Source organism: Sturnira hondurensis, unplaced genomic scaffold (assembly GCF_014824575.4).
Source record: "Sturnira hondurensis isolate 20B ecotype Veracruz unplaced genomic scaffold, ASM1482457v3 Scaffold0004322, whole genome shotgun sequence".
Lineage (NCBI taxonomy): Eukaryota > Metazoa > Chordata > Mammalia > Chiroptera > Phyllostomidae > Sturnira > Sturnira hondurensis.
The window spans coordinates 4,026,921-4,042,568 of record NW_028076953.1 but is presented as its reverse complement, the minus strand read 5'-3'; the positions used below and the strand labels follow the sequence as shown (position 1 = coordinate 4,042,568).

The 15,648-nt window shown below is 36.2% G+C and overlaps 1 protein-coding gene across 4 annotated transcripts in view; it reads right to left on the bottom strand.

Annotated features, from left to right (window-relative positions):
• Positions 1 to 15,648, bottom strand: part of FNBP1L (formin binding protein 1 like) — a 112,082-nt gene that overhangs the window by 17,783 nt on the left and 78,651 nt on the right. For 2 of the 4 annotated variants that reach the window (XM_037045513.1, XM_037045514.1), the window contains exons 6-9: positions 10,323 to 10,427; positions 8,798 to 8,926; positions 6,988 to 7,134; positions 2,422 to 2,625 (exon numbers count right to left, since the gene is read on the bottom strand). In XM_037045513.1, coding sequence (XP_036901408.1) covers positions 2,422 to 2,625; positions 6,988 to 7,134; positions 8,798 to 8,926; positions 10,323 to 10,427 — 585 coding nt within the window. Of the gene's footprint in view, positions 1 to 842; positions 1,002 to 2,421; positions 2,626 to 6,987; positions 7,135 to 8,797; positions 8,927 to 10,322; positions 10,428 to 15,648 lie in introns of all 4 variants that reach the window. The other 2 variants (XM_037045516.1, XM_037045515.1) reach the window with 2 other exon arrangements.

Here is a 15,648-nt window from a genome sequence, read left to right as displayed (position 1 = left end):
TATTATAAACATGCTCTTTTAAAAATAAGAATAAGAAAAATTAGCCTAATAAAAGGAATAACACTAATTTATTTATCAGTAGTATAATAGTTATTGATAAGAAACAGTTTAGTATTTGCTTTGTACTATTCTACATTTTTATATTTGCTGAGTATCTTTAGTTATAAATAAATGCCAAAGGCTGGCCAATTTTAGAAAAGAAATAAATTCTGGTAAAAAAAAAAACCCACCTTACTTTTAGTTCAAGAAAACAAATTCCATGTAAACATTACTCAATAATATCTACTATTTTCATAGGCTTTACAATTTAAAAACTATCCTCTAACATATTATCTTAATTGGATCTATAATCATCATATTTAACATGCCTATGTTTAATTTTCGATTTAGCTACTGGAAGTTGTACTTTATGCTTCTAGAAATCGGGCAATTAAAATTGAACTCGATTTTTTTGTCAACAAAATAATGCTTTATAAATTGGCAGAAGTCATCATCAGTCACAAATTATTACATGAATAATTCCAGTGACAAGTTACTGAAAGTCTTAAAAATGTAAATACATTACAAGACAATGGTGGACATATGATTTCACATAAACAAAAATATAGCTAGTATGATTGTACCCAGCACCCTCTTTATAATACCATTCTTTTATGGTTGAGCATTTCAAATGCTATAAAGAGGAGTTATTTTTAATTTGAGGGTAGCTATACTTAATTCTGTGCTGTTTTTAAACTATGTATTTATAGGAGAGCGAGCCTTATAATGAGGGTGGAGAGTATTAAAAGCCACAGTACACACACAATAGGCCATCATGCAGTTTAACCCATTATTAAACTTACCCCTCTTTTGAGGCTTCTGAAAGAAGGAATTCTGGGCTTCCCTGTTTTTATTTCATTCATGCAATAATGCACGGGCTCAATGGAGAATGTGAGAAACTGGGACCCATTAGGAGTACTGGATGTGAATAAACTAGTAGGGGTTAAGGGTGGGGACTGTGGCTAATATGGAAATAAAGAAAGGAATCAATAAGCCAAATGTGCAGTTTTTCTCTAAATGAAAATTCTACTTTTGGCAACATACTTTTCACAAAATATATCTCAAATAAAGTTTTCTATAAAAATATTATGAGAAAGTAAACATAGTTCTGCCAAAACTATCATTTAAAAGAGTCAAATTTACTTTTAAAAATGTATCATCCATTTTAATTTATCATTTTTTACAAACTGACAGGCTAGAAATACAGAGTATGCAAATTCTAATGTCAGAGAGAGCACTATGACCTAGAATCTAAAAACTACCTTCTGGTTTCTATAATATCAGCACTATATGTGCTTAACCTGCACCTGTCAGAGATGACAGCAGCAGCTACAGGTAAAGTTATCTATAATAAGCAATATCCATTAAAATAAAATATTAAAATGTTAGAAGTGTAATTGATTATTACCACTAACAGGCAAAAAATTTTCAATACATTTGTGGCTTTCCTATCAAAGTGTTTCTATTTCACCTCACTGTTTGTTTAATTTCAGTATTCCTGGTTTATCTAAACTCTTAGCTGTTCTGATCTGACTTACAGTCTCACCTTTCAACTTCTCAACTGGATGGTATTATGAAAAGCATGAATAAAGCTTGAGCTAATGTTAATTGTGCTTTTAAATATATAGATATATTATACTTTGAGTTAAATTTTATCTATGTTCACGTCAAGATCAGAAAAATATTAGAAAAATCATCTATGCTTTAATAAATACAGACATCAGATTAATTAATGCACATATCTATTCTCCTACTGATATTATACTATATAATCACTAAATTATTAAGAAAGAGTAAGCACTCTATTCTATTTGCTCATCTGCTGAGCTAGATTTACCTAATATAAAACAGCACATCAAAAGATAGGTTCTAACAAGACCGACGTTTTTTCTTAGTAAACTAGAGATTTTTTAAAGTTCAACTAACCACAAATGTTGAACCCTTCCCATTAAATATTCACATGGATGATAAAAAATGACTTTATTAGTGTGATCTAGCAAGACTAATATGACATTTATTATTGCTGTGGTCAATCATTCATTCCAACTGAGAATTGTAATTGTAGTGTTCATATAAGTAGATGATGTTTCTTTAGAAATTCTGACTAAAACTGTATACAAATGAAATTCCAAAAGCATATAATTTAAGAGATACTTAACAACTTGGTATTTTATAGTTATTAAGTTGCACTCAAATGTTAAATCCAGAAATAAGTTTTACTTTTAGGTATAAAATTCTATGTTTCTAATAAGTGAAATGTAATTAAATCATTCAAAGTATTTACTTTCTATTAATAGTAAGACATTATCCATTCAATACCTACATTGATTTAAATGACACTGAAACAGAATTATTAGCATAGAGGAACTTTATGACTTTTACCTTGGGCTTCTTTCCAAAGAGCCACAACTTGCCCTTGGCCTTTCCTACTGTGGTTTTGGCATCCACCTTCCCACTTTCCTGTTTGGATGCACTGATGGTCCCATCAGAAATGGTTCTATAAATATGCTGACTGTAATCTTCAAACGGAAAGTCTCCTGGAGGCTCAAATCCAGACTTGAAGGAGTCTACTACCATTTGAGAGTCCTACGCACAAGAAACATGCTTTAAAAACCATTCCATTTGCTCATAATAACACATTAGCTTTCAAAACTTTAAATCATTAAAGAAAATAAAAAATTTAAATAATTCTACAGTAATGATTTACAAACTAAAGTACATAATCTCTTCCTGTGAATTTGTAATTAACCTTATTTTAACCCCAACAGAAAAAACACTAATTTACAAATCACCACTTTATTAATTTGTAATATGCATGAATGTTTTCACTCCACAGCTTTAACCCACTGAAACTCATTTGAGGACTAGTTAGCTGATAAGAAAGATCTAATTATAAGAAGTTTCAAAGGAAAAAGGCCTTTTGCTTTGGGATGTCTACAAAGAAGTTGACCTTTGGAACATATAAAAGGGTATCTAATTGTGAGAGAGTATAAGACAAATAGAAACGCTTTCATTCACCCAATGAAGATAAATAAAATACTATATTAAATACATACTCAGGAATGTTAACAGAGCAATGGAAAAAGATCTCACAAACAGTACTGAGTGCAAACAGCAACTCCGAAAATATGAAATTCAGTACCACTTACCTAAAAAATATTTTTAAAGACTCTATTTATTTTTAGACAGAGGAGAAGGGAGGGAGAAAGAGAGAGGGAAACATTAATGTGTGGTTGCCTATCATGCACCCCCTACTGGGGACTGGCCCTGCAACCCAAGCATGAGCCCTGACTAGGAATCAAACATTCAACCCTTTGGAGTGCAGGCTGGTGCTCAATCCACTGAGCCACACCAGCCAGGGTCATTTACCTAAAGTAAGTATTATATACATAAGCATTATATAGTGGTTTTTTGACATACATATTCTATATAATATTCTAATGACACCTTAAACTCATTTTTTTCAAAACAGAATACTTTATCCCGATAAATTCCTCCCCACCCTTAACCACCTCTCCTCTTTTATTTCCTATTTCTCATAATACTGTATTTTTTCTGTCATACAGTCAAAAGTCACCCTTAAAGGATACCTACTCTTGGCACTAATGCCACAATCACCAATCATTTGCTAAAGGGTAAGAGGAGTGAAAGTGGAGGAGGGACCTAGCTGTATCTATAACTTGGGTCCAGCCATATCAAAATACAAATGTGCCTTTGAATTCCCAATTAAAGAAACCTAAAATACTGTTCTTTAAAAAAAAATTTTAATATATTTTATTGATTATACCATTACAGTTGTTCTATTCCCCCCTTCATTCCCCTCCCCCCGCACATTCCCCCCCCACCATTCTCCCCCCTTAGTTTATAACCATGTGTCTCAAGTTCTTTCGATTCTTTATTTCCCCCACTATTCTTGCCCTCCCCCCTATCTATTTTCTACCTACCATCTATGCTATTTTCTGTGCCTTCTCTCCCCTTCTCCTCCTCCCACCCTTAACCACCTCTCCTCTTTTATTTCCTATTTCTCATAATACTGTATTTTTTCTGTCATATAGTCAAAAGTCACCCTTAAAGGATACCTACTCTTGGCACTAATGCCACAATCACCAATCATTTGCTAAAGGGTAAGAGGAGTGAAAGTGGAGGAGGGACCTAGCTGTATCTATAACTTGGGTCCAGCCATATCAAAATACAAATGTGCCTTTGAATTCCCAATTAAAGAAACCTAAAATACTGTTCTTTAAAAAAAAATTTTAATATATTTTATTGATTATACCATTACAGTTGTTCTATTCCCCCCTTCATTCCCCTCCCCCCGCACATTCCCCCCCCACCATTCTCCCCCCTTAGTTTATAACCATGTGTCTCAAGTTCTTTCGATTCTTTATTTCCCCCACTATTCTTGCCCTCCCCCTATCTATTTTCTACCTACCATCTATGCTATTTTCTGTGCCTTCTCCCCCCTTCTCCTCCTCCCACCCCCCTGTTTCTAACCCTCCATGTGTTCTTCATTTCTATGGTTCCACTCCTGATCTAGCTGTCCTCTTGGTTTGCTTTTGTTTTAGGTGTGGTTGTTAATAACTGTGTGTTTGCTGTCCTTTCACTGTTCATATTTTTCATCTTCTTTTTCTTATATAAGTCCCTTTAGCATTTCATATAATAAGGGCTTGGTGATGATGAACTCCTTGAACTTGACCTTATCTGAGAAGCACTTTATCTGTCCTTCCATTCTAAATGAAAGTTTTGCTGGATAAAGCAATCTTGGCTGTAGGTCTTTGGATTTCATGACTTGGAATACTTCTTTCCAGCCCCTTCTTGCCTGTAAGGTCTCTTTTGAGAAATCCGCTGACAGTCTGATGGGTACTCCTTTGTAGGTGACTGTCCCCTTATCTCTTGCTGCTTCCAGGATTCTCTCCTTCATTTTAATCTTGGCTAATGTAATTATAATGTGCCTTGGTGTGTTCCTTCTTGGGTCCACCTTCTTTGGGACTCTCTGAGCTGCCTGGATTTCCTGGAAGTCTATTTCCTTTGCCAGAATGGGGAAGTACTCCTTTATTATTTGTTCAAATAAGTTTTCCACTTGTAGCTGTTTCTTTCCCCCTTCTGGTACCCCTATAATCCGGATGTTGGAACGTTTAGAGATGTCCTGGAGGTTCCTAAGCCTCTCCTCATTTTTTTGAATTCTCCTTTCTTCATTCTTTTCTGGTTGGATGTTTCGTTCTTCCTTCTGATCCATTCCATTGATTTGAGTCCCAGTTTTCTTTCCATCATTATTGGTTTCCTGTGCATCTCCCTTCATTTCAATTAGTTTAGCCTTCATATGTTCCTCTAATTTGTGACTATAATCAACCAGTTCTGTGAGCATCCTGATAAACAGTGTCTTGAACTGTGCATCTGAGAGGCAGGCAATCTCTTGGTCGCTTAGAGTTATGGGCTCTGGGACTTTGAGTTCTTTTTGCACCATCTTTTGGGCTGTTCGTGCCTGTTCTGTATCAGGATCGAAGCCCTAAGGTGTTCACCAGAGCAGGGCAACTCAGTAGCTGGGTTGTGATGCTATACGTGGGGGCGGGGTCAAAGAGGAGCAATGGCATCCCGTCTGCCGCCTCCCGCCGTGGCCCCCACAGGTGCCGCAGCTGCCACCGTCACCAGAGCCCACGCATTTCGTCCCACTGCACGCGAGTGTGCCACTGCCGTCAGCCCTCCACCACTGGGTTCGCCCACTGGAGCCTGCACGGTCCGTCTGACTGTGCGCGAATGTGCGACCGCAGTCAGTCTGCCCCACACCCTGACTGTGTCCGGGCTGCCTGCGTGCCTGGGGTTCCTGGGTCGGGCCATCTTTCCTGCCCGACTCTGCTCCGCTGCTGGCTCCGCCCCTCTTACCGTCCTGGTTGAATGGTTCGTTGTTGTCGGACTTCTGTATAATTCAATTTTCTGTTCTTTGGCTGTGTCTTTGTTCTCCAAACCTTTGTTGTATTCAAACTTGGTTGTGGGAGAAGGCACAGTATTTCCACCTATGCCTCCATCTTGGTGGAAGTCTCTAAAAATTTTAAGTCAGAATTCTTTAGCTACAGGAAGGATTCTCATTAATATTAATATAATACCAACATGCTGCGAAGCCTCAAGTATGTGGTACATATATATCTTCAGTTTCTGCCCACAATCCTTTTTGGTCACTCAATCAATCTTTACTGGGAAATGACTGGGTACAAGACTCTGCTAGACCTTAATCAAGATATAACATGATTTAGACGTATTTCCTGAAGAAGAGCAGGACTATGGCATTCCTTCTACTCATAATGCCCTCCCCTTCCTTCGTCTTTCTCATGGGCCATCATTCCATACACTATCCATGCTTCAAAGCCAAGTTCAACTCGTGTTAAAAGCAACTCTTGATCAATCTGAGCATTTCCTACTCTAAACTCTATGTTAATACAGTTTGTAACATGGTCACAGCTTAGTTACACTCTTATAGTATAACTGAAAAATTAGCGGGTACAGGAGAGGGAACAGGAGAAGGCATGGTTAGAACTCTTTATTGAAACAGACACAGACAACAGTAAGGTGGTTACCAGAGAGAAAGGGGATTGGGGGAAGAGGGTATAGGAGGGATAAATGGTGATAAAAGAAGACTTGACTTGGGGTGGTGAACACAATATAACATACAAGTGATGTATTATACAGCTGTACACCTGAAAGCTGTAATTCTATTAACCAGTCATCCCAATACATTCAATAAAAAGAAAAAAGAAACAATTTTAGTATTTTAGAATTTATAATGGCCCTCAGAGCCCAAAGGAATCCAATATACTCCCAGCCTTTCTTCTACAGAATATAATTTAGAATCTAAGTACTTACCAGTATCTTCACCCCTTTTCCAATTTATTTCACTAACTTAACTGCACACCTAAACCAAGTACATTTATTCAAATATAATTATATTGCACTTACTCTTCTTTCATCAACTGATTTTGCTGCAAGAATCATTCCTTCCAAACATTTTGAAATGATAGGAATAACTTTGCGTTCTGAGTCTGCAAATCCTCTGTAACATTCACTGAGTTTAACAGTCCTTCGTTCATCCATTTCCTGTAGTTGCTAATAATTGGAAATTGGGGGGGGGAGGAAAATAGATCTTTTCATTCTGAAGCAACCACCCTAAAAAAAAAACAAACCCTAAAGTTCTACCCTAACAGTTGTAAGTTGTCAACGCCTTTTAACAAGTGCCACAGACCTGTAATACTTAAAGCTTGAGCCTGTTAAATGGAGGAAAATAAAATAACACTGGTTTAAAATCTTCTAAATAGACACCCTACAGGCTACCTACTCCTTGACTCACACTTTCCTTCACCTGTTTCATTTTTCAGCCAGAGCAGTTGTTGCTGCTAATACTTCTAGGAAAAAGTTTCACTTGAAGACAGAATTTTGATGCTTCTTTTTCCCTTTTTAAGCAAGTAGCCTAAAATATACACAAGTCTGAGATTTCTAAGCCCTTAATTTAGTTCAGAATACTCTGGAACGGGCACAAGAGGTAGAACAGAAAGCCTCAGGTCAAAGTGGTACATGAGTAGAGTCCCCACAATTCAAAAAGTCATTGGCACATGCCACTAAGGATTATGCTGGTACACACGAAGCCAAGCAACTCAGACACTTCATGAGACTTCCTACTTGCCGGCACTGACTTTTCTTTGTGCTAAGAAGCAGCTACACTGATCAGATCCCCAAACTCCAACAGCCTTCATGTAGTGTTTCTTTACTTCCCAGAGCCTGGGAATTTATTTTGAGACTGCATTTCACAGAACTGTTCCCACCATCAAAAAAAAAAAAGACAAAACTGCTCCGCAGCAAGGTCTAAACAAAAGGTTCAAGTCCCAAAACACAAAAAGTAGTTGATCTCCAAGTTAAGGTCTCCCAAGAATATGAAGCATTGACTAGTAAGCCCAGAAAAGTATCACAGGACAAAGAGTGGCAGGACAGACACCCCGCATTCAAAGACCAGAATCTGATACCCACTCTAGCCCACCACCTCTCATTATACTTTCTTTGTACTTCTAGCTTGCCTTTCAAAAAGAACATTATATTTGCGCTGATACTCTTTCCACATAAGCACTGCTCTCCTGGACCACAACACTTCTTTCAACGGTTTTGCTAAATCCCTTTTCTCTAATTTCTCTTCTTTCTAGATTAGGCAGTAACATAATTTAACCCCCATGGAAATTCTGTTGTCTTTACCTTAGGCTGTTTGGAAACTGCCATCATCAAGTGATGATGGATGGGATTTAAGCAGGCTCATTTCTAAATTATTTTTATGACCTGGCAGCTAGGAAGACAAGCAGGCAAAAATCAGGCTAGTAAACACCTTTTACAAGATTTATCACTGCCACCTGAACTAATGCCAATATTGATTCTGGTATAGTGTCAAAAAGCTACATCCCATTTCTAGGTGAGATTACAGTACACAATTCCAGTGAATTACCCCTATGTCATAACACTTAGTGCTATAGCATTAAAGTTTATCTAAAAAATGTCATTGTTTTAATGTACTCTTTATTGCACTAATAATAAATCTATAGGAAAATATGTGATTTCAAAGTGAGAAAAAAATTAGTTTTTAACACTATCATCATAACAAAATTTATCACCAATCTTAACTAGTGAATCTAAAAACACTGACTGATGTCTAAAATTTAAGTTTTACATTTAAAAAGTAACTCTTCCAACTCTAATAAAACAAGATTAATTTCATATATTTAAATTTTACCTTGTATATCTGAGGAATCACTACGTAGAAATGTTTGTGTTGTTCTCCATTAAAGTTTTGTAATTGTGCAGCATATTCATTTTTATTTTCATCAGCCATATGTGTACGCAGATTCAACTGCTGTTTAGCCTAAAGGTAAATTGGTCCAAATCATTACCCACAAGAACAACAAAATAACTGCCACCTGGACTAATGCCAATGATGCTGGCATACTGTCAAAAAGCTACATTCTAATTCTAGGTGAGCAGATTACAATATACAATTCCAATGAAGTTAAGAGCTAACGTATTTTTCTAAAAGTTAAGCTGAAACTAGGTTTCCCCTATTATTGCCATCATCTGAAATTTAAGGAGACGTCTGCAGACATCACAGGCACAACAGAGTCTCCCTACTACGATGTTCCCTCCCGTTCTTCACTGTAATAGTGCCCCCTGACCTTTGCAATAAGCCATTCAAATAAAGTTTCTCCTTATCAATTTGAGACTGTTAAAAAATTAAATAAATGAAAACATTATGGCTTGAAACAGTAAGCTTTTAATCAGAAGAGAAATACAGCAACAGAATGACATTTAACTGTTTTAATTTTAAAACAGTTAAAAAGTTAGTAAAACATTTCTTTAAATGCAATACACTTATAACCAACTCAAAGCCATAGTAAAAACAAGATGTACTAGAAGATCTTTAAGGAAATGTAAACTGGAATTTATGTGATTTTCGGGTTCTTTAAGTGTAAAGAAAATGGAAGGCAAAATATAAATTATAGTTAACCCTTGAACAACACATTTTTTGAACTGCACAGGTCCACTTATACATGATATTTTAAAAATAAATACTGTAAATATATTTTCTCTTCCTAATGATTTTAATAACATCTTCTTTTCTCTAGCTTACTTTATTGTAAGCTACACAAATGCAGACTAAGGTTTATCTGTATTTGAGTATCCCAACATTTCAGCAGTATCACTTTGTCAAATGTTCTAAGACAGAGAGCATGTAACAGTGGGGAAGGCAAAGCAGCAGCAGTCACAGGGGTAAACCTACCAATTATGTTACAGGACATCTGGCCCAGAATCAATTAGTAAGTGACAAGAGAGGGTTCCGTTTCCCAAAATTAGTGAGTGAATAAACAAGCAAACAGCTAATATCACATCTGACAGTTTTACCGTGTTTTCCTTCGGTAAAGTTGGGGAAGCACACTACCCAATCCCCATCTGAATACCCCATCAACACACCTTAGATTTTCTAGCCTAGTTTGGAATAGGAAAGAAGCCCATTCCAAATGGGCGTTGGATTTCCTTACGCATTTTGAAAGCAGTTAAGACATTAGAATAAAATAAATTAACACATATTAATTACTTTCTCAGAGCAATATGTATAATTTAAAGTATATAAATATTTGTATATTTTAAATTTAGATATAATGTATCTCTTGGGGAAACTCTAATACCAATATCAATACTGAAACTATTTTCCACATGCAAGTAATAATATTTGGGTAACAAAGTCAGTTTGTATTATTTCTTACCTTTTCAACATCTGCCTTGGTTGCATTAGTATCATTATCCAATCTTTCATAACTCTGTTGCGCCTTTTCTGCCTCTCTACATTCTCTTTCAAATTTCCTTTTACTCTGTTAAGATAATCAAAATATCACACTGAGAAGTAAAATTAGATTTATCTCATTAAAGAAAACTTTAAAATGTTGTCACTATGTATTGTATAGAGTTGCACACTAAAAGGAATTTTTTTCTAAATTACAAAAGAAATTTTACTGTTGTAATCAATCTAGGAGCTTAAATATCAAACATTATAGACTATGAAGTAAAAAATCACAAGCATGACTAGTTAATATTATATATCTCATCTCTTCTCAATAAGAAAAAATCATGTATTTAAAAATTTTTAATTACAGGCTCATCTTCAGCAGATTTTTTGGTTTGGTGGTTTTTGCTTGTTTTGTACGTTTGTTTGGTTAGCTGGTTGGCTTTGCAGCTTGCTTGTTTTTATTTTTATTTTTATTTTTATTTATTTGGTGGTATCTCAGTGTTGCTTAGATGTGGAAATATCCCTCCCAACTGGTTTTATGCTCTTTCTTACAGGTATCCCAGGAAATACTATCAGCCCAGAATCAGGCTCTGTTAAAATTTTGTTTTCAATTCAAATTCCTATGACTTTGTAAAAGCTATTCACAACTGAGCCATATGATAAATTCCATATAACCTTTCCTGCACACTTTTCAATCCTATACTTAATGGCTTTTTTTAAAAAAATTTGCTCAGTTTCGATTCACATTTCTCTTATTCAGCCTTAGTTTCCCCGGTTCTTTAAATCTTTCCTCTACTTATTCAAACACAATGAGAATTCTACTGATTTTATTTTCCTGATGAAATCTTTCCTAAAGGCTTTTGACTTGCTGGACTGGTTACCAAACTAGGTCTATTGCATAGCTGTCGTCTTGACATTTCCCTTCACCTTTATCCTGGGGATTCCTTTCACTTCTCCCTTGATTAGAACTTCCTACATTTCCAAGTTCCAAGCCTCCCTCCCTGTTTTTGGTTCATTTCCTTATTTCACTGAAACACATTCAGCAGTAGCTTCCTAGAAGAAGGTTCGTGGAAGATAATTTTCTAAGTCTCCATGGCTGAAAAATGCCTTTAATGTTACCTTCAACTGATAAAATTTGGCTGGGAATGAATTCTTGAGTAGAAAATTGTCTTCCTTCAGAAATGTGAAAAAGTACTGCTCCACTCTTTTCTAGCTTCCTGATCCTTTGCATAAAACATGTTTATTATGTTTTATTTTTCCCCCTCTGGAGACTAATAAGATCTCTTCCCTCTCATAACTGTTCTGAAATTTCATAAAGATATTGTTTGGTTGTGACTCCACTGTGCTGGGCACCTTTCATGTGTTACTGCTCTGGTGAAATTTTCTTGAATTACTTTTGCCTTTCTATTTTCTGTGTTTTCTTCTCTTTCTTTATTATTTTGGAAATGAACCTACAGGATGAGTCCTCCTATTTTCTTATATTTTCAATCTGTCATTTTCCTCTCCTTTCTGAAAGATTTCTTCAATTTTGTTGTTTCAAGTGAGTTTTTCATTTCTGCCATAAAAGTTCTTTTATGTTCTTTGTACATTCCTTTTAAATAGTATTGTTCCTTAGTTCATGGATATAATATCTTCTCTAATTTTTTGAGAATATTAATAAAAGTTTTGGGCATTTTATTTTTGGTTTTTGATTCCTATTTCCTCTCATAATCACTGTCTCAGAGTTGCTTTTTTATCTGCAGATTACCTTTGGTGTTACATTAGATGTTTTCTTTAAAAGTCTATCTGCTGTTATTTAAAAAGCCAATGAAAGCTCAACAGGTGGGGTCTTTGCCTCTAGCAGGCGTGTCTGATCCTCAGCCCAACCAAGATCACAAATTTACTTAAAACCTTTTTCTGCTCATCAGGTTTTATTAGTGTTTGTGTAAAGGCAACTCTTCTTCATTCAGCGGGGTCCTGAGATGCCAAAAGGCTGGACACCCCTGCCTAGGGTGACAGGCTAGGCAGTTTTCTTGGAGAAACCCTGGTATCCATATGTACTGTGCTTTTCTCTCAAGCTGGTTAGATTCCCCAGACAAGATTCTTCCAGTTTCTTGCCTAAAAAATATATGCCTTGCTACCTGTATTCTGAGAATTGCTCAGAAGAAAGCAGAGAATGTCAATATTTTCTATTTACCTAACTCCTTTAAGTCAATTTCTTGTCTTGGAGGATATGAAACTATACAGACAGTGCAAATTTGAATTCCAAATCTAACTACAAGGAAGAAGGTTTAAATTTCTTATATAATATCTGTCTGCCTGCCTTTGACCTTCAAAAGAGACAAGTTTCTCTAATTTTTCCCTTAGTCAGCAGACAGGGTTCCACCTTTCATTAAAGGTTTAGTCCTTCCAAGTTTCAAATGTTATGCAGGAGTCTGAATTCCAACTCTCCCCAACATACAGAGCTAAAATCTAATCTGTTTCTGTGTGAGAGAATTAATATACAAGTCCTTAGCGAGGTCCTATAACCTACCATACCCAAAAACTTCTGCTCCCATTTTTCAAATGCCACTATATCACTCATACACCTATTGCTCTGGCTACATTTTAGTTTACCCTTAGTTTCTAGCAGTTAGAGGTTTAATTTTAGTGCAATTTGAGGCTACTTATATACAAAAGTAGTTTATTATTTTTCTAAAGATTTTACTTTATTTATTTTTAGAGGGGAAGAGAAGGAGAGAGAGAGAGAAATATCAATGTATGGTTGCCTCTCGTGCATCCCCTGCTGGGAACTGGCCTGCAACCCAGGTATGTGGCCTGACTGGGAATCAAATCCTGGTTGTTTGGCCTGCACTCAATCTACTGAGCTATACCAGCCAGGGCCAAAAGTATTTTTATATTAGTTCTTATTACTGATGGAAAAAAACCTACCTAAAAATTTCCTTGCAACAGCAAAAGAATCACTAGTACATTATTTACCATACTCCTTCCCTGAGACATACCATATCTTTACACAATACAGAAATATACCCCAGAAAAGATTCTCCCTTCTTTTTTTCTTTTTGTTTAAAAATTTTATTTATTTATTTTTAGGGAGAGGTGAAGGGAGGGAGAAAGACAGGGAGGAAGAAACATCAATCAGTTGCCTCCTGCATGCTGTTAAACGGGGGAGACCTGGCCTGTAACCGAGACATGTGCCCTGACTGAGAATTGAACCAGCAACCTTTTGGTTTGCAGGCCGGTGCCCAATCCACTGAGCCACACCAGCCAGGACAAGATCCTATTATTTTTCATCCTTTATTTGACAGACTAATTAACAGCTACATCTCCCCCATCCTTTCTTAGAGGAGCCCACCTTCCTGTACAGAGGCCAAAAATAGCAAATACTTTACCAGCCTCCCACAGCTGTAGTATAGTCAAGTTATTTAATCCTGGCAGAGACACCTATGAAGAAGTCTGCTGGGGGTTTTCTGAAAAAGTTTTCCTTCCTTGATAAAAAGAGACAGTTGAAAAAGATATGCTTACTTTTTCATGCTTCTGCATGTAGCTGAATGAGGATGTGGTGCCTAGCTGCTTGAGTCAACTACTGACCATAAGGGACAATCCTCAGGGAAAAACCCAACATGGTCAAGATGTCAAGGTGAACAGAAAGAAAAAAGCAGCAGCCTTTGTGGCAGCACGGAGCTACTGACCCCTCTGAAACTGCGCCATTGAAACTTACATGACCTATGTACTTGGAGCCGCCCAAGCTAACAGACCTAGCATCTCTGATGCTTCTATCCTTTTATATCAGATCACTCCTTCATGATCTTCACATGTTAGTCTCTCATGCACATGAACCTTAAATGCCTGTTTTGTTTTTCCTGGGGTTAATAGCTGTGTTTTAATTTTTTCCCAATTTTCAATACTCTGTCATTAATTCAACCTGTCTCTCCCAGTTCTTTCAATCTCCTCCATTACTTTAACACATTAAGAATTTTACAGTTTCATTTTCTTGATCAAGTAGGAAGACGTGTTACTAGGAAATGGGATCCTTACACACATTTCTACCTAATGCAGAGAAATTATACTTGTCTGCTTCCCTCACTAGATGCAGGCTCCATGAAAACAAGAACCACGTCACATATACTTTTGTGCTCCCGGACCCAGTACACATCAAGGATGCCTTCAATAAACATGAACTGAGTCAAACTTACCTTATTGCATGATATTGTTAATGCCTTAAAGAAATCTCGCCTACATCTTTTGATGCTTCTTTCTTACGGCTTAATAAATATCAATTGTTCTAAAGACAAGTCAGCACATACTAACAGGAATTATTTGAGCCAACACCAGTTTTTAAAAGGACCAATGACTCATAAGTGTAGGAATCTATTTTTTTTTTGTGCACATGAAAACACAAACACACATACTCACTGGGTGGCAGATACTAAGGATACTAGTCAAAGCAATTTAAAATTTAATAAAGGTACACACTCCCTAAAAGTCTTGCTGAAACCAATTAAAAAGAAGAGCAAAACAAAAATACAGACTATTAATATACCTAAGAATTCTAAATCAGCACTGTTGATTAGAATCTTACATCAATGACAGTTCTACAGATTTTTAGAAATTTAGAAATTTTATACAATTTTTTAAAAGGAAAAAAGGGCCCTGGCTGGCGTAGCTCAGTGGATTGAGCGCGGGCCTGCGAACCAGACGATCGCGGTTCGATTCCCAGTCAGGGCACATGCCTGGGTTGCAGGCCGGTTCCTTGCAGGCTAACTACCAGCAGGGGACGCACAAAAGGCAACCATACATTGATGTTTCTCTCCCTCTCTCCTTTCCCTCCAAAAGATAAATAAATAAATAAATCTTTAAAAAAAATAAAAGGAAAGGAAAAAAAGGCTCAAAACAGTATATATATATCCATGAGTTATTTTTAACCTCAGACTTAAAAGTCCTTTTTTGAATAACCACAAACTAAAGTGGTTAATTTAACATGAAAAAATTCCCTCCAGCTTAATTTTCAAGGAATAGAGTGTCCACCATAAAAATACGCAAGTAGAAGAGTAAACTGCTTACTAATCTGAGGGTTCAAAAACAGTAGTAATCTTATACTACACAACAGGATTTAGTAGAGCATTTTAAGTAAAGGAGACAATGTTCCATGTAGAATCTTGTTTATCAAATAACTGTATGCCAGAACATTTTTAGAAAAACCACATAGCAAGTATCCTTGGAAAAATTTTAAAGAAAATATCATTATACTATTATAATTCTAACCAACCTATGGAGTAGAGTATTTTATTTGCTACAAAAGGATAGTCTATGACTAGCAGCCTAGT